The sequence below is a fragment of the Hesperophylax consimilis genome, chromosome 14, assembly GCF_061612785.1.
Source record: "Hesperophylax consimilis isolate HC1 chromosome 14, BYU_Hcon_1.0, whole genome shotgun sequence".
Taxonomy (NCBI): domain Eukaryota; kingdom Metazoa; phylum Arthropoda; class Insecta; order Trichoptera; family Limnephilidae; genus Hesperophylax; species Hesperophylax consimilis.
The window spans coordinates 25,750,036-25,777,062 of NC_142849.1; the positions used below are offsets into that span (position 1 = coordinate 25,750,036).

Here is a 27,027-nt window from a genome sequence, read left to right on the forward strand (position 1 = left end):
TTTATCTTCAAATTTTAATATTTTATCATTCAAGACAATATTAACAATTCTCACAAGAATGATGTCAACAGTAAAGAAAGAAAAATATTTCAAAACAAAAAAACAAAAAACATGCCCGGGGTAAATTCCCATATGCGACTGAATCTTTTTTCTGTCTTTTCCGTTTCACATTTTTGTTTAGGAGTCATTAACATTGTCTTCAATAATCAATGATTTAATACCCGTACAACGCAGTTTTGTTTTATTTCTCTTTAACCCTTCGAGCTTATTCGTTCAGTTTTGGAAACAACTCATAGAAATCGTTGTATCTCCTTAAATTTCATTGTAAAAAACATGACTTTAACGATGTCACAAAGATAAAATAACATGATTTATATTCAAATATAGTTATTAACTGCAGAAGAGTTAAAAATTTTACCTTTATGAAACCAACTTTCCAAACTCAAATTGAAAAAAAAAAAATTAAATTTTTCATAAAAGGGATGGTAACGTCTGTAATACACTTGTCTGATAAAATGTGTGTGTTTTTTATATATTGTACTCGACTAAATGTCGTGTGCACACAGACTGTAAAATAGGGGTTAGTTACACTCCGCAAACGACTTTGTAAAATGCAAATTAATTGACTTTCATCCTGAAAAGGACGTTTCTGGTACATACACGACTTTTGTGCAAAATGGAAATAAGTGAAAGATCGCCTTTAAAAGGCGGTTAAGTATATTAGGGTATTTGCAAGCCTCGTGGTTCCTGACGGATAGTTACTTCAGTCGATGAGGGAGAAGGGCCAATAAAATTATCAGAACTCAGCAGAAAGGGGGGCTGCAAAGCTGCAGGTAGCTGCTGCGAAGATATGTCCGAGGCGAGGGGGACCCAATGGAAAAGAGACTTTAAAATTAAAATAGATGCTTTTTGTTAAAATTGTTAAACGGCACATAATAAAGGTTGGCCAAGGTCCGGCGGCCGTTTATGGCTTCTCATTGGTTGGATTTCCATTGCCGTCGGAGCGTACGATCCAGCCTCGGACTATCCACACTTTCTACCCGCTGCCCGCCGGCCATTTTTTAACTGTTTATTTTTTACAAGTTATTTTCAGGAATGTGTCAATCTTATAGCTAGATAAATAATGCAGGGTTCCGTGAATGTGGACAATTTCAAATAGTTTATTAATGTCACATCCGCGGATTAACATTATACACAAACACAATATGTATTTAATTCTACAAATATAACACAGTAGCGTCAGATATAAACAAAAACAGTATTTAATTTATTCTTAAAATATAACGCACAAGCGTCCGATATATATGTCCGTGATAAGTAAATTTAGTTACAAAAAACGTAACGTGAGGGATCACATTTTAGTTTAAAAAAATACAATTTGAAAGCATGTATCATCACCAAAAGCAGTTTTAAGTTTTTGGATACGTTCAGAAGTATTCCATTTAATTTGATTTTATTGCAAAGTGGAAATGCTCCTACCTTGTGTCAAAATTTGGTAGAGGCCTGAGAAGTTACGTGCGCTTTACTAAGTTTCGCCGACTCCGTTTTATCAGAACTCTTGTGAGGGATGACACGAGAAAATGGGAGAAATATCACTTAATATGAATTTGACTACACTGTCAGTTAGTTAGTAAGTTTTAAAATGCGAGAATCCGAAAAAAATCCACCGTTAATTATGATATTAATTCGATCGTATTTCTAGTACTACTACCTACCATTGGAATGCATACTAGATCGATATGGTTGGTGTTAATATTATACTTGCAAACGTCATTTTCTTTGATTTGGCGTCAGTGGCGGATCCAGGGGGGGGGTCACGGTGGTCATGACCCCCCCCCTGGGCCCCAGCCCAGGGGGGGTCATGACTACCTAGGTCCTGGGCCCATCCAGGACCTAGGTGGACCACTAATTAAAATTGTTAAACATAATGTTTTATATATTTTTTGTCACAATATACATTTTATTTAAGTACTTTCAATATTTAATTAATTTAATATAATACTTTGTTTGACGGCAAACGCATTATTCGGGAACGAACGCATCGAAAATTCGAATGTTACCGCGTCACCGCTCACCGCCACCGGCGCGCGCTTCGGCCGCCACCTTTCATATTATTATGACACATTTCGTGTAACCACGTGTGACGCTTGCGCGCGCTTTGTTTCGACTAACGTCTAGCGTCTAGCAAAACCTAACCTCAATCGGAACGACTAAACTTTATTAATAAAGTGTTTACTTTTATTTGTTTACTAAGTTTAAAAAAATAAGTTCCAATATAAGTAATAGTGTTCTGAAAAATTGTTGCTGCAAATTCAATTCATTACAAGAAATGGTAAGTAATCTAATCAGTTTCTTCATTATGCCAGTGTATGTGTGTTTAAACTCAAATGTTATTTGTTAATGTTCTAAGGCTGGGGTTAGACTCGTAAGTTTTTTTCCTGTAAATCGCTCTTGAAGGCGAGTTTGGCCAAATTCCCAATGTAAACGACACCAAAAGTCACTTAACGTAATTTTAGTAAGTTACAGAACTTATTCTTTCGGAAGTTTTTTGACAGGTCTGGACAGGTCTAACGCGCCCGCGCGAATTACCAGCCTTCCTATACTTCCTAAAGCAATTCTTAAGGCGAGACACAACCTCGTTCATCGAGGTTTTGCCCAAGGCTAACATTTTAATTTATTTCGGCGAAATTATAATTGAATTTAAAAAAAAATAAAATAATGCCGCACGAGGGATGCAAGTTATTTATATTTTAGATTAATAAAACAATACCTTACAATTAATATATTTTACGTTCAACGATTTTAAAACTTTATAACCCGTGTATAACTATAAAGTTAGCGGACTTAGCGGTAAGTACCAGATTTTATTTTTCTAGATGATGAATTAATAACTTCGGAAGTGGACACATTTTTAATATTTGTAACAAATTCTTCAGAATCAATTAAAATGAAGGCTAAAAGTGTGGATAGATTTTTTTTACTAAGATTACGAAAACGTTAGTAATTTTTTTTAGAAATGCATAGTATTATTTTTAATGATGGATTTTGAATGATTTACATGAAAATGTTCCGTCTCCCATTATGTTCCCTTAATTTTGTAAAATTCCACACTGATTATTTTTTTTATACTTGTATTTTATTTTTGTATTTGTTTTAATTATGCTCTTTTAGGATAAATTCAGAATAGCTAGATGCAAGTTATTTATTTTAACCTTTTTTTAAGTGTATGTATCCATAAATTGATGCATCTATTGTAGAATATATTTAAACCTAGCTGTGAGTTGTTCCATCATCATTTCTAATATTGAGATTGGTTTGTTGATTTGTTTCCAAAAAATTTATTTGTAAATAAATTTTACAAAAATTTTAGATGTGGAAATTTGATAAAGTGTATGTAAATTTGATAAAAGTACATATACCTAGTTTTGTAAAAGAACGTATTAGTTACATTTTGTTAATATATATACATATTATATTTAACTTAATCAAGTTTCTTTTTATTAATATTTATATGTACCTATTAATAATTCACTTTCAGAATATTTTTGTTTGGATTGTAAATAAATAAAATCAATTCAAATTTTATAAATATTTACTTTTATTAGCGTTCCCCATAGTTTGAGGATTGTCGATAATATTGACTACGCTGCCGGCTCGACCGCTGCTGGCAAAATAGAATGGACGGTATTCATCCACCAGGTAACAAGGTATTAACAAGCGTATGGAAGCATCGGCGAACGGAGATCTCGCTGGGCGCTTCTTACGTATTGCAAGCACCGCGTCATGGCAACAATATTTATTTCAAATTACTTGCCTCGTGCAAATCAGGCCAAAATATGACGGTGCAAGGCGCTCGGTTTTAAAATTTATAAAGCACAAGAATCGAAATATTTCCAGCGTTTATATTCCTCTTAAATATGGAATTACAGTACTTACATTTATTAATAACATTTGCTGCACACGATTGATCCTAAAGGAGTTCAAATTTTTAATTCATTCGGCCTCACTATTGAGAAGAGCACGCTGGAAGGCATTATTCTACTCTTCGATAGACTGGATAGACACTTCATACCTACAGTGAATATTACAGTGGAACGATTCAAATTCTTTACCAGGAAGCAAAGAAATAACGGTCAACAAGCTGTTATTATTTGTCTATTTTGTCATGACAAGCAAAGTGTTACAATAATAATGTCGAGTCAAATTCTGCAAATGCAGAATGCTACGGATATGGTTGGCGAGTGGAAACGTTTTAAGCAATCATTTCTTTTATATATGATGGCGAATAACTACAACGAGGAAAAGGAAATTCAAAAAGTTGCAAGATTCCTACACACAATACTATGTTGAAGACACACCTGACACCATGTTATATTGTGGTGAAATAAGAACACGATTAATAATTGTAATCTGTACTGTATTGGTTGACAATTGACATTACACGAGCCTACGCCGCCCGGGCTTGCGGAGCAAAAGACAATCTTAATGATATACCTAGTGTTACCATATCCAACAATACCTACTTTTTACTTGTATATATTATTATCAAAATTAAATTATAACTTCTTGTAACTGTAACTGACCGGACCTAAGTCCTCCATCACAACACAAGCAAGCATTTTCGGCTTTCTGTGGTGGTGGTAGGAGTTATTGTTGGGTTATTCGTAACCCGGGAATGTTTGTCTTTCTTTAAAAAAAAAAAAAAAAAACTTGACCACGACTACGTGACCCCCCCCTGGCGCCAAAGCTGGATCCGCCCTTGTTTGGCGTACGTACATATTGGCATTATTTGAAACTGCTTTAATATAATCAGTACACTTGTGTTATTTGAATCGATGGGCGAAAATCTTGCTTCATATAAATCACAACAAATATTTTTTTTGTACTATGCAATTCACCATAAAAAGATTGCTTTGTAAATATTAAATTATATTGTTGGAGAATTAGGCTAATTTGTTCCCTTGTGGGAACAGCTCATATGGTCTCCCGGAAATTTTTTCTGTCTCCCTTACTATCGTGGTGGTAAATATGTTCTAAACGGTATTAGAAAGAGAAAACATCACGCTTTTTATTCAAATCCAAAGTTAAACACATAAGAATTAAAATGTGCACCTCTATGAAACCAAAAGTCACGAGCGCAATATGAAAAATTTTATGGAACTTCGTGAATTTGTGAAAATTAGGTGGCATTGATGTTTATTATACATTTGTCTAAAAAAAATGTGTTTTTTTGCTATCAGTCATTTTAGTTTAGTGTTTAGACAAAAGTGAGCCATTTAAAAAAAACGTGTTTGATTAGAAAATTTTAATATTAAAAAAGTTGTATGTTTATTATCTAATAATAAAATTTTAAATCGTATTTCATGATCTTCTTATTAGAATACATTCATAATTATTATATTTATTTGGATTTTATTAAAAAGCTGAAAGACCATCTGATTGAATATGCCAGGGCCTGAGGGGTTAAGTGAGGGAGCAGGTAGTACCCAAAATTAGTATCTTCCTTATATAAGCTTAAATACTTGACATATCATTTTAGTATTTTGCGTATTCCTGTGCAAATACATTCCAATTAATAATTGATTGAATAATTGGGATTTCTATAGTTTAAAAGCCCAAAAGAAAAATCATGGGGTCGTCGGAAGACCCACATGGTTACAGACGTTTTGGCATCTTGGCCTGTCAAGAGTTAATAAAGTAGAAAAACTACATTTTTATTACTGACACAGTTTTATATTTTTTCTCCTTTAGTTCTCTTTTAATTTATTTATTTCCGCCCTTAAGGCTTTTACATAAAACATGTCTTAATAAATTATATTAGTGCATTAAAAATAACATTATAATAATAATGATAATATGTTTCCCAATAAGAGGTGTTATTTTGATATTCAATCGTAAAAGATCAATAGATCCGTTGCTTGTGTGGCACGTAGCGCAATCTTGTTGAAAGTAAACGTTGTCCAGATCAATATCATCCAATTTTGGCTATAAAAAATTATTAATCATCTCTCGATAGCGCAATCCATTCACCGTGACTGTTGCTCCAGACTCATTTTCAAAAAAGTAAGGTTCAATGACTCCGCCGGACCATAAACCGCACCAAACAGTCACACGTTGAAGATAGAGAGGCTTTTCAACAATAATTCTTGGATTTTCCGAGCCCCAGATGCGACAATTTTGCTTGTTGACGAAGCCACCGAGGTGGAAATGGGCCTCATCACTCAAGATGATTTGCATTTGATTCACTCAAGTGAATTTTAATATTTTCAATGCGTTGTTGAAGCGTGTATTATTCCATTTTTATTAATGACGTAGTTTTTACTTGTCAAATGTCAAAAAATGACAGCTTCAAAAATAACATCTACCGAAATAGCGGGCTATTCAAAATAACACTTCTTGAATTGGAAAACCCTGTACTTTAATTTTCAGCTACATGAATGGAATATGCAAATTAATTTGTCCATATTGGCACTATAGCAAACAAAAGAATATAAAAAAAAAACAAGAACAACAAAATGAATCAACGCAATTCAAATGCAAAGAAAATAAACATAAATGTGAGTTTCATATTATTATAATATTAACGATATAAATTTCCAGAAATTTCTGATTAAAATTTTAGCAATAAATTAATGAATATATAAAAATAACTAATCTTTAACTAATTTCCAAGCCTTTGTAGCCTTTGGTCTGGGGAATGAGTGAAATAGTTTATTTTGAAGAATAAACAAAGAACAACTATGGAAGCCTCGAGCTACGATTGGTATTCAGATCGTTATTAGCTTCATTAGTTGGGTGCATCCGTCGAGCCATTAACTAATTTGTATTAAAGTACCAAATCGCTCATCGTTCGGCAAAATAAGTCGGTTAAATCAAGTATTTTCATATATTAACAAGATTAATTTGTTCAATGAGTAGTTATGGATAATTTGAAATTGATGAACCTTAAATGTGTGTTGAACTCTCTCTATTTTTATTTGATGTGCTTTATAGTATGGGGACCAAATAGTGGAATTGTATTCTAAATTACCTTTTGCTAAAGCAGTGAAGAGAATCTTAAAAGAATCAAGCGACATAAAATCTTTTACTGTTCTTAAAATAAATCCCAAACATTTCATAGCCTTTTTGTTACTTCACTGATGTGAGGGATAAATAAATATACATTTTTCATCGAATAAGATACTTTGATATGAGACATCATTTTAAGAGGAATATTATTGATACTATAATGAGATTTAATTTGATTTGGAGGAGTCTTAATTAGATAAGATAGATAATTGTCACGAAATCTCACCAATATTCTTCTTTTCAATGCTCCATTAGTCTCTAAGATAACTCTAGTCATGAAGATTTTCATTTTCTAGCAAAAAAATTTTAACGCGAAACTTTAAATAAAAAGTGGTTTAAATTTTTTATTTATTTTTGTTTATTTCACAATATAAACACTTAATTTTGTTTTCGACCTTTAAATACATAATGAATAAAGTGGTCAAAAACAAATTGTGTGTTCTTAATGTAAATTATGGTGAGCCACAAAGGTAATGCTTTTCACAGATATGTTTTTCAGGGAGGTGGGTGTAGGTACCGCCACACCGGGAACCATTTTTTGTAAAACCAACATTTCTGCCTTAGGTTACCCCAAGTAGTTCGCTACGTTTGATGACTTAGCAGGGGTGAGACTTGTCTTGGTCTTGGCAACGGATGTGTCGAAGAGGGGGAGACTGGATAAGGGAGACCTTCTGACCTCTCCACACGTTCGTCTCTCCTGGACACATTGATCCCCAGAATGCTACTCATCCTTCAAAACTTTTTTCTTCCCAAAACTTTATTTCCTTTATTTCCCTAAAAAAACCTTCCACACAGCATTCCCGAAGATGATAAAGGACATGAGGGAATTTATTCCTCATGGCCTCTTGTGTGGAGCTAATTGAAAAAATATATATATTTGAATATTGGTTACGTTTTTTGCGAAAAGTGTGAAATACCCAAAATGAAGGGTTCGACTTTATTTTTTTTGTTTTATTATTTTTTTCTTTCTTGGGTAGAGAACGGTGTATCTGACTTAACGCAAATACCGTTACATTTTTACATAACAGTGTTTACTTCACTGCTTGGCACACATCTGTAGTGGTACGCAACTACTTCATTCGAACGAAATTCTAGAAGTCTCGATTGTTCCAAACAAACTTCTTGGATGTTCTTTTATTTATTTGTTTGGAAAATTCTACATAGCAACCAAATTGTTCCAGAAGCTTCTTCACCTTTTAAAATCGACAGCATGAAGAAGTCAGTCAGTCATCAATCTGCCATCAGTTAACAAGGTGCTCAACGAGTGATAATCCGCGCACCTCACCTGCGCGAAGGACATTCTTCCCGGCTCTCATCATGGACTCCATCGGGACATCATCATAGCGCTTTGGCTCAGATCGCCGTTCCTGGCCAACGCTACGTGGATTACAGCGCCCTGGTTCTAGCGTCTCTGACCAGCGCTTCATCCACTCACCATGACCACCACGAGGACACGCAGCATCCTCACTGGTCTGCTCAACTCCCGCTCAACCGCCTACACAAGGTCCACCGCACCTTCGGCATTCTCGTCAGCACTGGAGTACTGATTGCCAAGATCGCCAGTGCCTGACAGACAACGAGTCCGGTCACCAGCGCCCGGCGTCGACTCACAGACCCGCGCTTGACCTGCCATCACCGCCAGCATCCGGAGAATACAACATCAGTCCTACGCCCACTCTCATCACGGCCCTGACTCACAAAATAAACACTCTGACCTTCACAACATCTTTCATTCCGTGCCTCCTCACCAGATCGCCAAACATCAAACAATGAAATTTAAAACACGAACAATTGTACCCCCAACACAACAACTGACTTTCAATTGAACAACTAGAACCATAATGCAATAAAGCCATTTCCCAGTTTTAATTCAACTAAACGTCACAGTCATATAAAGCTAATGAAAACTGACCTTTTCCATATTTTAGTATGCAAAGGGACTTGACAATTTGCAAACACCGTCTAGTAAATACGTCATAGAGTCCTGCACTACGGGTAGGCTCACAGGGCTACCCGGCAGCCCGTACCAGGCCGGAATTCAATTATGAAAAGTGTAATTTAAAATAACACACCGCAGTTCTAGTGAAATTCCTGAAACAAACAGTGAAACAGGGCAAACATTACCGGGATCCACTTTTGATTGGTTACCAACAACCACTGTGCATTTCTGCTACCCTATTTCCGCAACTGATTTTTTATAGAGAAATAACTCGATTTTTCAATCAGCTAGTTGTAAACAGTATTGTTTGTTTGGTTTGGAAGGTTTCATATATTATCACTCTATTTCTCTTCATATGATGGCAATACCATTTTATTTTGCTGTGACCCTAGCCTGTTGCTAGTTTTTTTTTTCGAAATAATATTTAATACAATATTTATTTATTTTGCAATAACAGCTTAGTAATATATATATTTTTTAATATTAGCACTCTAGTACACCCAAAAATCACGAGCCACCATTGGATGTGATGGGAAAGTTTGGCGATTACCTGTCTATTATTTGTTAGTTGTTAAACGAAAAAACTTTTTTTTAAATTATAAAACACTTAAATTTATAAAATTACGCCGTTGGGTTAATCGAATCCCAATTTTGATTTGATTTGAAATTTAAAAAAAGGTAATATGGCAATTTATTTTTGGGGTATTTTGCCGTGTTGCGCTACCTCCTTCTTTAGCCAACGTTTCGGACAGCGTTACAGTGTTTATCATCAGGGCAGATGTGTAACCTCGATTGAACCCGAAGCAAGTTGATTCAAGTTGACAGAACAAATAAAAAATCGAGAGTGATACATAAACGTTTGTTTGTTTTTGTCTTCACGAAAAAATTGCCAATTTTTTTCGTGCAAATAATTTATTATTTCTCCGCAGTAAAACGGTTCAATGTTTTTAAGGGAATCCATTTGGAAAACTTCGCCCTCACAACTCTTCAATTTCTTTCGAGTAAAACAATAAATTTATGTTAAAAAAAAAATTGAATTTTTCTTTTCTGAAGATGGTTAAAAGGTAAAAAGGTTTTAATATATACTTCCACGAAAACAATATAGTTTTAGATCGGATGGTTGTCGGTATTAGATATAGAAGGCATGAGACAATAAATAACATTTGAAAACGTTAAATAAAATTACAAAAAATTATATTTGCATTATAAATATGTAAGTTTACAAAAAAATTTACACATAGGTACACAAAATCAAAGGTTAAATAATACTTCGTAAGACATGAGGAAAAATTAACATTTCCTGCGAGGCAGTTAATTAACCTCGTAAGTCTTCCTCAGAGCATCACCATTAATTAGTTCTGCACCTGGGGAAGAATCAGAAGCCTGTGAAATTATCCGAGACATAGAATCCTATTTTAGCCAGAATGTCTGGAATTAATAATAAACCATTCAGACGCTTACGAGCCATCAGTAGTAATGCGACATCCCTATTAGAACTAAGGCTGTAGTTACTCAGCATTCTCGAGATAAATGGGTAAAAACCCAACTCTCTCATGTAGTGACATCGTAAAAATTTATTTTGCATTTTCTCGACAATTAGTACACAGTGTGGTTTCCTCTGTCCCCCATACCTGAGATCTACATGGAAATAAATGATTATTGCATAATGTTGGTAATTCGGTTAAAAATAGGATACAGGTTTCGTGATATATTATATTTATTGAAAATGGTGCTTTTAAAGAATATTAATGTTTTATGTATGTGTAAGTAAATATAAATCATAGTAATCAACTTTGATATTATGCTAACAATGAATTCAAAGTCTCATTGTTTGTAGTTGTTATTCTCTGGGAATTTTTATTAAAAAAATATATTGTTTAAACGAGATTAAAAGTGAGGTGGCAGTTATATCACTAAATAATACATTTTTATTTAGTGACAGATTTATCACTCCGTGGCCCGAGTAGTTGATGCATCGTGATTGTTATATCACTAGTTAATACATTTCTATTTGGTGACAGATATATCATTCCGTAACCCGAGTAGTTGATGCAACGTGATTGTAATATCACCACTTAATACATTTATATTTAGTGACAGATATAACACTCCGTTGGCCGAGTAGTTGATGCATCGTGATTATTATATCACTAGTTAATACATTTATATTAAAAATAAAACAGATTACGTAATTTAATTCAATATATATTGAGTTCACACAGACACTTATGAAACATAAAACCTTAAACTTAATCATTCTGAATCCAGTCCAAGTTTGCACTAGCGGTTAGTGTTAGTGCCGAGTTTATATGCCCAAACGGAGCTCGTCCCTCGAGAGTCCGACGTTCGCCCGAATTCAATTACCGATCCATCTTCGGTAAACTAATACCCCGATATCCAACTCCTGACTCCGGAATATGTCTTAGTCCAGCCGCCAGACAATGTGTTGTATTAAGCTATTAATGTATTAAATATCGTGCGATCTATTGGGGTTATTGGAGAATTAATAAATATCGTTTTTATGGTGAGCATTTAACTTAAGGCGAAGCATTGATAAGTAATACAGAATCATACGTACAACATCATACGAGTAGAGCACATCTTGGCCATTGAAATAATTTACCATTTTTTGTCCAGAAAAATATGAAGTATCAGGCCATAAAATCGGCTTCAAAGTTAAAAATCTGAAACTTGCAAATCTCTTTTCGCTTATGGTTTTATTGTGTAACGCAGCAAAGTAAGTTCTTTAGAAAATGATTGTAAAACATTTAAATATTTATAAAACAAAACTCACTTTAAGGCGATGTTTTTTTTTATAAAAAAATCAAAACCGACAGCTGGTGTTAAGTGGGAATTTAAACCTTATCGCCATCTACATTAGGAGTGTTATTGTTTGCAGACCGATTCCAAATGTTACACGACGTGGTGCATCGCCTTACGTGTAAAAGTTATTGAATAATTAAACTGCATACCTAATGATGTTCAAAAAAATTAGGATTTTTACACAATTAAATGGTTATCTATTGTTTTAAGTTATCCGATACATTTTTTTTAATAAATTGAATCAAAGAGTTATTTTTATGGCGGTACAAAGGAAGGTTAACGCCCTTGGGATGGTTTTTAAAAGTTTATACCAAAATTATCCAATTATTATTAATAAAAAGTAAATTTCTTTCATATTTGGTAACTACGCATATGCATTTTACAATTTTCTTGAAATAACATGTTTAATAACTTCTGAAGGTTAAACCCATCAATGTAATATATTATTAAAGAAGAAGACGATATTAATAAATCTAATCATACTTACACTAATAATTCAAGTTTTTCAAAATAAAATTGAATATTCATTTAGACTTTTACAAAAAGTCAATTGGTGTCATATATAAATAAAAATCGGAGATGTTATCCGAAACACTATCTAGGTTACGAATCAATTCATTAGAACTTGTAATCATTCAAAAAGATAGCAGCCAAAAATATTGGAAAAATTAGTTGAAGATTGTTAATTGTTAATTCTGAATTTGCAATATGAGGAAAAAAAAAATTAGGACCCAATGACTGAGTTGGTTAAGTAGTTGTGCCGGTAAGACGTAATGACCCGGCATCGTTTCCCAGTTGAGACCTTTACTTTTCATTATCTTTTTCATAATAAATAAATCTAATTCACCGCAGCATTTTAATTTTTAATAGTGGTTCCTCAACAGGACGATATTGAAAACTCTGTTACATGTTAAAATATTTATAACATAATCGAAATGAAAGACCGAAAGTAATATGTTCGAAGATATGAAAGTTTTTGTTACATAATGCAGTTTGATACTTGTTGTAATAACCATTTAGATCTTATTAAATTAAGATTTTCGGGTAATAAATTGGTAGAGTAAGTGTCGGGCTCTCGGAGCAGCCTGACGCGTTTTGGTCGATCTCGTCTTTCTTCGACAATTACAAGGGATATTTCATACATTCCGCCCTTAAAAGTGTCAATAAATGTTCCTTACTGTGTTCAAATTGCTTAAGTGTACTAAAAACTAATTTTACTGTGACCAGTGTGGACGTATAACGACTTCAAGAATAGGTGACAAATAATATTGTTAATCCTAAGATGTGTGATTTCCAATGTGTATAATACGAGACCAGTGCTTTGAACATTCACCAGATGTGATCATCCCTTCGGCCCTTGCCCCTTGCCCCTCGTCCACCCGCACCAATACTGCAAACCCCGCTGTCCGACGCATACAGTGCGGTTATAGAATGTGGGCCATATGACATTGCCTAGGCCACAGAATCGTCGTTTCTCGGAATCTACCCTTAACCCGGACAAGAAGAGAGTCATTTGGCGACTCATGCAACCCCTGCCGCAACCTTCGCTCCCCATCGCTCGTGCCCTTCCGCGCGTGAAATAATGACATCGGAAATGAAGGATGAAATCGGACTGAACCCGCGCTCTTTAGTTTGCTGTCTACATGGAGTGTTTTAAAACAATTATACAGTGATAAAATATCTATTTTTAGTGGTAGTTTATTTGTTTAGTCATTCTGGAACAGTTTTTTCTTTGGTTGAGTTTAGGATTAAGTTAAATGTTATATTAAGCGTATAAAAATGTATTTTTTTATGTGTGTAACGATATGTTAAGTTGTATAAGTAAGATGTTTATGTAGTACTTGGAAGGGAATGGCCGACAAAGATGTCGATGAGGTTCGCTATCCATCACATCGCCAACCCTTCGGTGGCGCAAAGAGGAGGACGGAACGTGATCAATGTCGAATTGGTACATGGAACATTAGAGGAGGAATGGAAAGAAAGATGAACGAACTATGTGATACAATGGTGAGCAAATGTTTGGACGTACTGTGTATAACAGAGAGTATGAAAAAGGGTAGCGGTACAATGCAGCATAATGATAGGCTCGTCATTTGGTCTGGGAGACCAGATACGGAGAGGGCTTGTCAAGGTGTTGCAGCGCTACTGTCTCCCAGAATGATTGAATGTATGTTGCAGTATGAATGTGTAAGTCCGAGAATAATGTGGATCAGATTTAAAATCGGTTTGACAAGGGTGTTTCTTGTTATTTGCTACGCCCCTGTCAATTCTGAAAGCGATGAAGTGAAAGATGATTTTTGGACTGATGTGAATGATGTAATGAGACTAAAAAATATGAACGAAAGGATTATAATGGCAGGCGATTTGAATGGGTGGGTAGGAATTAGACGTGACGGATTTGATTCGGTCTTAGGTATGTTTGGGGATAAAAGAACGAATGACAATGGGAACAGAATACTTGAAGTATGTTTAGAGTGGAACCTGTTTGTGTCGAATACTTTCTTCGATCATAAAGGTATCCACCAATATACGTGGGAAAGAGGAAATGAGAGGTCAATTATTGATTTTGTAGTAATTGACTCTAGGTTGAGAGCTGTTACCGAGGACACAAGAGTTTTCAGAGGGGCTGAGGTCGAAACTGACCACTTTCTTGTAGTGTCAAGAGTAAACCTCTTTCGCGGTTGGCGCTCTAAAGTGAAAATGGTACTAACTCCAACAAGAGTCAAAATAGAAAAACTACAAAATGATAAAGTGAGAAGTAAGTATATGAATTGTGCAGAGATAAGATTGAATGCGAAGGAAATGGATGGTCTAAGCATAGACGAAACATGGAACCACATAAAAGTGTGTCTTTGTGAATCTGCTAGGGAGGTTTGTGGAATAAGTACGCAAGGTAGGAAGAAAGGTGATGCATGGTGGGATGATGAGATTAAAGCACTGGTCTCAGAGAAGAAGAAAGCATGGTTATGTCTGATTGCGGCTGGCAGTGCTTCCAGCGAAGAGAAGTATCGAGCGAAAGAAGTATATAAGGAATGTAAGAAAAAAGTAAGAGTTGGAGTGAAAGAACGAAAGAAACGCCTGGAAGAGGAAAAAGGAATGAAAATGACAAACCATTTCCAAGAAAACATTAAGTTGTTTTGGAAAGAAGTCAAAAGGTCTCGGAGTGGCCCAGAAAACGGAAGTATGAAAGTGATAAAATCAAAAGATGGAAAAATGTTGACGAATGAGGAAAAAATAAAAGAGAGATGGATGAATTATTTCGAGGAAGTCTTCGAAAGCGAAGTGAGTGACAGTGATTCCAGCGGTGAATCAGATATGAATGACGATGGAGTGAATGTTACCGAAATTAGCATGGATGAGATAGAAAGTTCGATTAAATGTATGAAGAATGGTAAGGCTGTCGGGTTTGACAATATTGCTGCTGAATATTTTAAAGGAGGTAGCCGTATAATTCTCACATGGTTGTGCAATCTTTTTAACCAATGTTTAAAGGAAGGTTATACGCCTTTAGACTGGAGAAGGGCTGTGATAATGCCATTATACAAAGGTAAAGGGTCACGTATGGAATGTGGGAATCATAGGGCTATTAGCCTGCTAAGTTCAGTTGGCAAGCTGTATGGTAGAATTTTGATTGAAAGAGTAAGAAAGGAAACAAAAGATAAAATATGGGATGTGCAAGGTGCTTTTATGAGTGGAAGGGGGTGCATGGACCAGATCTTCTCATTGCGTATGCTCACTGAGAAGTTTCTGGCAAAAAACCAGAAACTTTTCTGTGCCTTTGTAGATCTACAAAAAGCATACGACCGAGTCGACAGGAAAAAGCTATGGAAGGTGTGGTCCAAGTATGGAGTGAATACATATCTGACTCAGGCAATCGCGTCTCTGTATGAGGGAAGCGTTGCATGTGTTAGGGTAAACGATGGTTTTACGGGGTGGTTTGATATCACAAAAGGTGTTAAACAAGGCTGCGTAATGTCACCGTGGTTATTCAATCTATACATGGATAATTGTATGCAAGAATTGAAAGAGGTGGGATTGGGCGCGAATTTGAGTAATTTGAAAGTATGTTGCCTGTTGTATGCTGATGATGCGGTGCTGATTGCTAATAGTATAGAAGATCTACAGTCTCTCGTGTCTAGGATGAACGAAGTATGCATGAAGAATGAGTTAATGATGAATGTAAGTAAGTCTAAAGTAATGGTGTTTGAAAGAGAAAGTACGAAAACAGTGTGCAATATAATTGTGAATGGGGAATACTTGGAGCAGGTGGATGAGTTTGTGTATTTAGGAAGTATGTTTACGAGAGATGGGAAGGCTGACAGAGATATCGAAAGAAGGGTAAATGCAGGTAATTCCGTTAATGGAGGACTAAACGCCGTAGGCGCTAACAAAAAATTGTCCAAAGAAGCGAAGTTAGCAGTCCACAACGGAGTGCTGGTACCTACCTTGATGTATGGAAGTGAGGCATGGAACTGGCAAAGAAAGGATGAAAGTAGATTAAATGCTGTTGAAATGAGATCCCTGAGGCGTATGTGTGGTAAAACCATGTTTGATCGTGTGAGGAATGTGGAGATCCGCAAAGAGTGCAAGGCTGATGTAAGCGTAATGAGTAAGATTAAGAAAGGGACGCTTAGATGGTTTGGGCATGTAGAGCGAATGAGCGAAGATAGGAGTGTAAGGAGGATATATGATGCAAATGCTGATGGTAGCAGAAGTCGGGGACGCCCGAGGAAGACATGGCACGATCAAGTGAATCAGATACTAGAGTCGGGCCATGTCAAGAGTCAGAATAATAGAAGAGTATGTATGAGACGATGTATGAATGTGAATGAGGCAAGAAGTGTGTGCCAAGACCGAGTTGTTTGGCGGTCTGTCCTCTCTGCCTACCCCTGCGGGGAAACGGCGTGATGGTTAGTTAGTTAGTTAGTTAGTTAAATTGGTAGATTAATAGTCATTTGCACCTTAGAGTAATAATATACAAGAGACCGTGCTATGCGAAATGTTGTAAGTGGTTTTGGACCAAAGATGACCAAAGCGCATATGGTCTACAAACTGATGCAGGGTTGTCAAAAGTTAAAACAATTAGGTATTTTGTCGTGAGTCGTAAATAATCAAATGCAATTTCTAGTATATATATTTTAATATATTACATTATAAATATGAACAATTAGAAAGTTATTATCATGTGCATAAAATTATAAAATAAATTTCAGTTCCATCGAAAATTAACTTAACCCTTCAGGCCTCGACAGTATTTTTTCAGAGAGTCGAAATATTTCCGTTTAGCAAAAAAATCCAAATAAATAGAATATTTCTGAATGTATCCGAAAACTAAAAACTGTTTTGGAAAGATGATAAAATACGCTTCCAAATGTTATAATTCAAAATAAACATAATTTTTTTAATATAAAAATTTTGCATGCTAACATAAAAAAGTTTTAAAAATGGCTGACATCACAGTATTTCTAATTAAAATTACTGATAATGAAAAAAAAAAAACACATACATTTTTTATTAGACAAATGTATTATAAACGTTATTATCACCTCAATTTTGAACCGTTTCATGTAAACATAATTAATGAAAAATTCTCAAAAAAAATTTTTTTTTTCAACTTGCTGTCATGAACTTTGGATTCATAAAAGTGTACATTTTATTTATTTTGCCGCTAATTTTTAGATTTGAATAAATATCATGATGTTTCCTCCTTCTAACACAGTTAAGATTATATTTCTAACCATGATAGTAAGGGAGACACATCAATTTCTATGAGACCCTTATGAGTTGTTCCTTAAAGCGAAAAAATAGACTTAAGGGGTTAAAAACAAAAGTAATGTACAAACAAAAGTAATAAGTTATTCTCAACAGTATTTACCTACTGGTTGAGAATCAATGTTAATTTATTGAAATACTGTCTCACTAGAGTAGTCGGCCGCACAGCCGATTTGGCCAGGAAGTGGAGTCTGATATTTAAATATTTAGAAGCAACTGCCCTTATTAGGTGGACAGTGTGACTGGTGACTCCAGTGGTGACTGGTCTAACATGTGAGAAAGTAAGATATCAAAACAATCTGTATTAACTAATATTTAGAAGCAACTGCCCTTATTAGGTGGACAGTGTGACTGGTGACTCCAGTGGTGACTGGTCTAACATGTGAGAAAGTAAGATATCAAAACAATCTGTATTAACTAATATTTAGAAGCAACTGCCCTTATTAGGTGGACAGTGTGACTGGTGACTCCAGTGGTGACTGGTCTAACATGTGAGAAAGTAAGATATCAAAACAATCTGTATTAACTAATATTTAGAAGCAACTGCCCTTATTAGGTGGACAGTGTGACTGGTGACTCCAGTGGTGACTGGTCTAACATGTGAGAAAGTAAGATATCAAAACAATCTGTATTAACTAATATTTAGAAGCAACTGCCCTTATTAGGTGGACAGTGTGACTGGTGACTCCAGTGGTGACTGGTCTAACATGTGAGAAAGTAAGATATCAAAACAATCTGTATTAACTAATATTTAGAAGCAACTGCCCTTATTAGGTGGACAGTGTGACTGGTGACTCCAGTGGTGACTGGTCTAACATGTGAGAAAGTAAGATATCAAAACAATCTGTATTAACTAATATTTAGAAGCAACTGCCCTTATTAGGTGGACAGTGTGACTGGTGACTCCAGTGGTGACTGGTCTAACATGTGAGAAAGTAAGATATCAAAACAATCTGTATTAACTAATATTTAGAAGCAACTGCCCTTATTAGGTGGACAGTGTGACTGGTGACTCCAGTGGTGACTGGTCTAACATGTGAGAAAGTAAGATATCAAAACAATCTGTATTAACTAATATTTAGAAGCAACTGCCCTTATTAGGTGGACAGTGTGACTGGTGACTCCAGTGGTGACTGGTCTAACATGTGAGAAAGTAAGATATCAAAACAATCTGTATTAACTAATATTTTTAAAACTCTACTAACTAAATGATCTAACGAAAATTGAGGGTTCATTATTTTACCGCCAGATCGGCTAAGCGCCTCTCTGAAAACCCGTTCACTATTTGTACAAATTAAAATTACGTCATCTGATGGATAAACTAATCCTCCCCGATTTTTTTGTGCAATTAAAGAATTTTCTAAAGACGACTTAAATCCTGTAAGAGCTGCAAGACATTTCTCACATTTAATTTTTTTATTTAAATATCTGACTACAAATCCAGCGATATAAATTACACAGTTTTTAACATAATTATTACATAAATATTCAGGACACATAAATTCAGGAATATCATCATCATCATCATCATTAGTATACATATTGTTTAATTTGTCCTCTATAATTATTGTGCTTTTAGGAGCGGTGACATTAATAATATTTACGGAATTTCCAGAGCTACTACAGTTCAAAATACTTATTTGGTCTAAAGGTAAGCAGTTCCCGGTTCTAGCATCTTTGATTTCTGCGTGGATAAGGAGTTTTCTATACGCGGATCTAAATTGAATGACTGATGGGTTATTATTAAAACCACCGTGAGATCGAATCGCTCCAAAAAATAACTCAATGTGGTCCTGATTAAATTTATACATTGTTAGAAATTTTAACATTGGGAACTCAGAAATTAGGTATTTATTTATTAATAATTGTAAACTTTCAATACAAATTTTAAAACCCAGGAACCCAATTTTTTTGGTAGATTTGACTATTTTGACCCCGTCTAAAAACTTTAAATTTGACAAATATATACTAACATTTCGAAGGTACTCAGAAAACTCTAAATGATTTCCGAGGTAAATAGGTCTTTTCCACTTCGGTGAAGCAATGCTTCGTGAATTAAATATATCAAACAGCTTGTTAATACATCTTATAAAAAGTATTGTTGGTTCACTATTGATAAATTGTGGCAACTTTAGTTCTTGAGCACAAAATTCGATCGCATCGGCAACAGAATCGCTTAACAACTGGGCTGCCAATCGAACCTTCATTTTTTGTCGCACATAATCTACATGTGCTCTGCGTAACTTGTTACCTAAATGAAGCCCTTCATTTTCTTGTAAAAGATTCAATTTCTCTATTAATCCAAAGTCAATTATCCCCCCGTTACTGTCTACAAATTTCATTCTGTCTCCCAATGTATTTCTAATCAATTTAAGCATATGACATGGATCAAAAAAAACCACAATTATCTCATTTTCAAAATAAAAATATGGTTTTAAATTATGCTCTTCAAAAGAACAACCCAACTGTTTAGCCATGAGAACGTTTGAAGATGCACCATCGAATGTCAAAGAAACTGTCCGAATACCGCTTTCCTTTAGCAATGTTAAACATTGGGTAACCAACATACTCTTTTGTTCCCCTGTCAAGCTTATGATCGGAAAATATCCAACAGGTATTTTCCATGATCCATTAACACATACTATCATAAAAACAAGTATCTGACGAGCCATGGGTATATGTTCATCTTCCATATTGGTACCAAAACTGACTTGCCCCAATTGAACTTCACCAACTCTTTCCACATGTTCACGAATGCTCATCTCGTCTAAAAGAAGCGAGCAAAGAATTGGTTCATCACTCAACTGAACTTTCAGTTTGATTGCATCGAACGATTCTTGTGTGAAACCGGGGTTACAATCAACTTGTTTATACCAATTAGCAAGTGTTTTGGGATGAGGCAAGCACGTGTTGAAAGTTTTCCTTACGTAATTGTATGCCCTAGGAGAGTAAAAATGCAAAGTAATTGCAAATATCCTTAGTTCAGGAGAGTACTTTCTTGTTAAAGGAAGTCCACTTGCCTTGGAAATTTGCCGTTTTAAAAAATCATTGTTGGGCCCGACCATTGATGATAAAATCTCAATACCTTCATTTAAAACAAAGCCCTTTTTATCCAAGTCCTGAATAATTTTTGTTAAATCATCAATTTTCCGCAATTGTCGCCGTTTCGACTGTTGTAATGTCAAGATTTTTTTTGTTAATTTGACAATTCGCGTATTACGCCGATCTAAAATTCTTCTTAAAATTATTTTTCGTGGGGTTTCAGGTATGGGGGCGCGAGTTACGGGTTCAAGGCTATCTGAATTCTCCATGATCTGTAAACATGAAATCAATCATTATTTTTTTTCTATTTATTTTCATGCTGTATTTCTATTTGTATTACACACAATATACTTACAACATCTATGCCTGCATTAAATGTAAGCGCCTGTTCTGTCACAGGTGGGGAAGACACATTTGAGTTTGGTATTATCTGAAAATATTATTATTTTTTAGTTAGTGGTAAGTAATTAGTTTATTAGTCATAAGTCATTGCATAAAAAAATGATAGTAAGAAGTGAATTTTGCACCAAATTTTGTATGGTGTTAACATACTTACAACATCTATGCCTGCATTAAATGTAAGCGCCTGTTCTGACACAGGCGGGGAGGACACATTTGAGTTTGGTATAATCTGAAAATATTATTCTGTATTAGTTAATAGTAAGTTAGTGGTTTATTAGTCAATAGTCATTACCAAATATTTTTTATGGTGGTGTCAAAGCGGATGAAAAAAAATCATAAAAACCTTTTGTGTAACCAAGGGTACTCTTAAATTAGATTGAGGCACCGCGAAATCCGTTAGACGGACCTTTGTTTTCGTTGTGTCTAAGTGCTCACTTAAAAAATGTGCGGAACAGATTGCACTGTGGTATTTGGGAGTCCAATTTTCCCTATTTGTTGCACGAATCCATTTCATTAGCCTTTTTTCATCCTTTGGAAAACTGTAAATAGTTAAATATTTAATACTAAACCAATTTCAGCACAGCCCTGAATTTTTTATAACGAAAAAAAAAACAAAGACAAAAATTATTCCGTCTCTGTCCATTTATCAACAAATTAGCGTTCATATTATGAGAGAGAAAGAGACAGAGATACGTTCAGATGCCGACTGAAATAGGTAAGTTGCATTATTATAATTTAGCCAAGATTTCTTCTTAGTAAAACATATTAAAAGTGCATTAAAACGCATACAAAACGGATGTTTATTATATAGATACAAATAGTGTAAGGATTGTTTAAATAATGGTGGAAGTTACTTGTGGTTTTGTAGTTAAGCATATAAAATATTTGATATCAAAGATTGAATACAGTGAAAAACATGAATTCTTTAATAAATACCTGTGAAAACTGATTTTTTTTGTTCCTTTTGAGCTTCGGTTGAAGCACCCATACATAGCACATATAGCCATAGCGTTTTTTTTTTAAATTTCGCTCAATTAACGTAAAAATATCAATATGTTTGCACTTTTGAGCTACCGCACGATGACAGATCAAACTGGTGTGAACTTCGCTCGTTCCAAAAAGTCGCTTCATACCGTTTACACAATATGTTTTTAACAGAAATTGTTGTCTCTGTTTTTTGTACGTTAATGGAACCGAGCTGAAAGGGAGAGCTTTATTTTGCGAGTATGTCAACGATTTGTACAAATATTAGTGCGGTCTCTTGTATATTATTACTCTAAGATTTGCACTAATAGAAAAAATCCTAGAAACATATTCATATAAGTGGACGACCTCAAAACAAATTTCAATGGTAACACAATCCTTCAGATCGTTCACTTGGTTAAACCAAGAAAATCGAGCTTTTACTCAAGTAAAACTTTCGGTGGAGTGAATTTCATTGTCAGTGACATTCCTGGAAACGAATCTGTTACTAAAGAAACTTTCTATCTAAAATACTCGGCATTCCAATGAAATTGGTCGTTTCAATTTTTTGTTTTCAACCCTTTTATCTAACTCAGTTATTTTTTGAAGTTCACGAATGTACAAGATATCGAAAATAATATCTTAATATAGAATTCTTTGATATAATTGGTACTTTGTCGATGCATGCCACACATTGATGAAGTGGCACATCTTCCTGGGGCGTCCTTGTTATTTATTACTTTCTACCGATACACCCTTTTCCGTTAACATTTCTTAGCCATCGAGCTTTCCATTCTTACTCTTGTGGATACCATTACCATCACTCATCAGCCTTGTATTTTATTCGGATTTCTTTATTTGTAAAACGGTCGCACGTGGATTTAACACATATGCTCATGAATCGACCATTGAAAAACTGATTTGACCCGTCAGTGGCTGATTTGGCACAGCGTTTGGATCTGGCATCGTCATTTCAATTCCTCGGCTGGCATATTTAGTTCTCCGTCACGACACATTTTGCAAAGAGATTTACAAAGAATACCATGCTGATTAAGTAAAGAAAGAGATGCTTAGCAGGTTTATAATTTTAGGTAAATACTTTACCTCTGGGCCAAGGCATATCATCTCGTAAAGGAAGGGGAGGAAGTTCAGGTAAGGAAAAGGTTGTGCAGGGTGTGTAGGAATTTGGAGGTCAGTGTGTCCAGAAGAGACATTTGAATCCATCCCTCCCACCAGGTCAGGTTTGGGGCAGATGCGTCTGCCCACCAACTGCGTGGTGGGCCGAATAGTCTGGCTTGTCAAGAGACCGAAGGGTGTTGTGTCAACCGGCCTCTCCCAATCCGGACAGCCACGCAGTCATAGATAAACCTCACCTTATATCCGGGCACCCCTGCACATATCGAACGTAGCGAACTATTTGGGGTAACCTATGACAGAGGTGTGGGTTATCCAATGAATGGTTCCGGAGCAACACTACCCGATCACTAAAATTGTAGCGCCCCAAAATATTGACTGTGAAGAAACGTTCGATAGATTTCCTTTCTTAGCAATTAATTTCCCATACTCATTTAGAGCACAGGCGTCAGGTGGGAATGCTGCCCTTGTTCTACAGGTATTTCAATAGAAGATGCTCCGAGGAACTAGCGTCATTGATCCCTTCGGCACCAGTTCATGGTCCGGAAACACGCCAAAAGCGCGACCAACACTTGTACACGGTTGGCATTTGTCACATGAGAACGGGTTGTGTCTACGATTCTTGAGTTCAACAGCTCGGTTGTGTAACGATTTTCCGATATCTGTGTTCCTCCCTCCTAAAACATGGTTATCTTCTCAAAACGACCCTCCACACAGCATCCAAAGTACACGTACTATGTGATAGTTATAAAAATAAATAAAGAAAATAAAAAATTGAGCTCACGACACCTGGATGGAAACCAGCCTCTTTGGTTCGCTAGACCAGATCACTTTTAATAAAAAACGGATCCAAAAGTGACGTACCGACTACTTCCAGAAATGCTGTGTGACTCTTCATGGGGTCCGTGTTAATCTGGCACATGTACCAGCCGCGGTCGGCCTCTCGGGAGTCCCGGACATGGAGCGACCAAGCCCGCCGGTCGGCCTGCGTCACGGCTATCCTGTGGTTCTTGGTGATCACGTGGGTACCGATAGTCAGTATGGTTTGGGTGTCGACCCTCAGCCAGGCGACCTGCATCAAAAAAACAATATGTTAACAATAAGGAATAAATCAAATTAGTAATTTCAAATCACGTAAAGCATTTAGATTCTAGAATATTTCATTGTTCTGAAGTTTTATTTTTTTTTATTTTTAGTCGTACAAGTAATAATATCGATCTAGTAAAATGACTAAATAACGCTAAAAAATAAAATATCAATACTTCAATATCAGAAAGAGTACTGACGTCATAAGAACCGACTGGGAAGCCAGTGGACAGGGATATTGTGAGCAAGACTATCAGTCACAGGTCTGAACGCGCGATGGTTAAGTTATGAAGTCAGTGATGTCGCTAAGTAAGCTTCACTGTTTAAAATTGTATAATCACCCTGCTTATTGAACATGCTTCCGGTAAAACAACACTTGAATCAAGAGTAACAACAAGTATCAAAACCCGTTGCGCCTCAAGTTTTGTGGATATGTGACGACATTGTGACCATTTCAAACCTGGTCGGATAAAAATGAATGCTATTGTAAAGTGTGCAATATCAATACATAGATGTACAGAGAAAGTTGAGTTAGTCAAAAAGAGTAAAATAAAATCAGTCTGCAGCATGTGGGATGACTTTGAAAATGATACAAATACAGTAAAAGTGTTTACTCTTAAATTTATCTGTATTAATTTGTATAAATTTTATTTGGCGGTAGCATACTGATTTTATTCCAAAACTAGGTTGGAATTACGATATTAATTAATTAATTTAACACAAAAACCTCAAATTCGTGTTTGAATATTTCACGTTAAAAAGCACATTTTAGATTGTTCTGGGAATTATATTATTTGTTGAGCCCTCAACGAATTTAAAAAATGTTAAAAGTTTTGATTGATTCATCAAAAATATTGCGTTGCCAATTTTAAGGTATTTGATGACCTGATTTATGGCAAAATAATCACGTATTCATTGTGTTTTATTATTTTCGTGAGAGCTTTTGTTAATTTTGGTGATTACTCGATTATTCAATACGATCCTCCATACACAATGTTTTCCTCTTTCCGTCTGTATGTATGGGATTTTCAGTGTTTTTTTTATGAGTGCGTGTATTGAAAATACATTATCCGATGTTAGCTTTGTTTCTTCTTTGTTTGATGAGCCATTATCTGGGCACATGTACCTCACCACAAACCTCTCATAGATTGACATCACGTATTATCAATCACAGAGCTGGGCAGAGGACTTTGCGCGTGAGCTTACGGTTCTGAAACCGTTTTTTAACACAGTTCCGTAGTTTTTTTACTACTTTTTCATTTCAATCCAAATCCTACTAACAGATCGAAAAAATATTCTTTTCAATAATAGTGTCTCATACAGGGTGGAGCAAAAGTAATCACCCGAAGTGCTTTTACTGTATTTTTTTAATGATAAACTTTGGTACTTTTTGTGAAATTTGTTTTTTTTTCGGTAAACCGATTTATGTCATGTCAATTTGTTTTCTGCGTTTGTTTACTTCACAAATGTCAAAACCGAATTAATATTTGGCACCATTTACAAAAGTTATAGCGTTTTTTAATAGGGTGATTACTTTTGCCCCACCCTGTAAATTATTATTTGATAGCACTTTTTCTAATACAGCATGTCACACTAATGTGTCGATTTTCTTATGATTCCAACTATATGTGACATTCTGTTCCATTTGCAGGTTTAATTATTAATCATCGCAATTCTTAAACGAAAATAATCACTCACGCAATAATCAACACGAGATCCTCCGCTGAACGCGTATTGCGAACTGGAGGACAGCGTTAGCGGGTTGGCGCCAAGATCCTTTGATGTTTGCAAAAAAACCGATAATAATCGGGTTGACCGGCCAACGCGTGCGACGGCCAAGTCGCCCTGTACACATTAGACGTGAAGCGCATGAATCTATTGGTACAAGTAACCTCAAAAATATGATAGTATATAAAGTCGTCTGCATATTACGCTCACTTTTCTCAACTCTTTTTGATGCGTGGGCAAATGTAAATAATTTAAATGCTGTATCGGTTGTAGCCATGAACACATCTTGAACGTAATAACGATCTTTAGTTATAAAATAGCCAACATGACTTAATTATACAGTTGCCAATTTTCTAGTTAATTAGTCTTTTTAGTGTCCAGATATTTTATTTGGTTATTGTCTTAATTTTTTTTGTTAAAAACTCATTAGTCTTACGTACATGGGACCAAATGGCGTTGGTCATAGATTCAAATTATGTATTTAGAATGCTGTGATCCATAGAGTATCCAAAGTAAAATAGTAATCCAAACTAAATCTTAAGTTGACTTATGACATCACAACTAAAATATTTTCTCTGATACAAAAGACTTCAGTCATTAAATAATTATTTTTGAATACAGAACATTTAAAATAATAAAAATATAGTCAAAAGGTCTTAAGCTAAATTTCTTTAGAAAAATGCGTATCTTTTACAACTAAAGAGGCTTAAGTCACAAAATAATTACCTACCTCAAATTTAGAATTTTTTTTTTTTTAAATTAAAGAGTTAAAAAATACATATACTTAATTGTAATATAGTATACTATCCCCTGGTTCTTTAGAACTTTCTATCCAACTTAAGCCTCTAACTTTTAACGCGCGTTACCGTCACACCCATGGAACTACGGTCACCAAACCACAATTTACAGACTAAGATGAACTGTCAATGAACGCACGTTAAAAGAGACATAAGCACAAAAAACAATATTTTTCTATTACTTTTTTTTACATACAGGTACATCAGAAAGTGTAAGTAAAAAGCACAACAGTTTGACAACAATCCCGTCCATACATTATTTAACGCTACACG

General features: G+C 35.2%; 1 protein-coding gene across 1 annotated transcript in view; it reads right to left on the reverse strand.

Annotated features, from left to right (window-relative positions):
- LOC149418107 (lachesin-like) overlaps positions 1–27,027 on the reverse strand; it is a 394,668-nt gene that overhangs the window by 126,829 nt on the left and 240,812 nt on the right. The window contains exon 4 of the mRNA XM_089639892.1: positions 24,008–24,215. Within this exon, the coding sequence (XP_089496018.1) occupies positions 24,008–24,215 (208 nt within the window). The remainder of the gene's footprint in view (positions 1–24,007; positions 24,216–27,027) is intronic.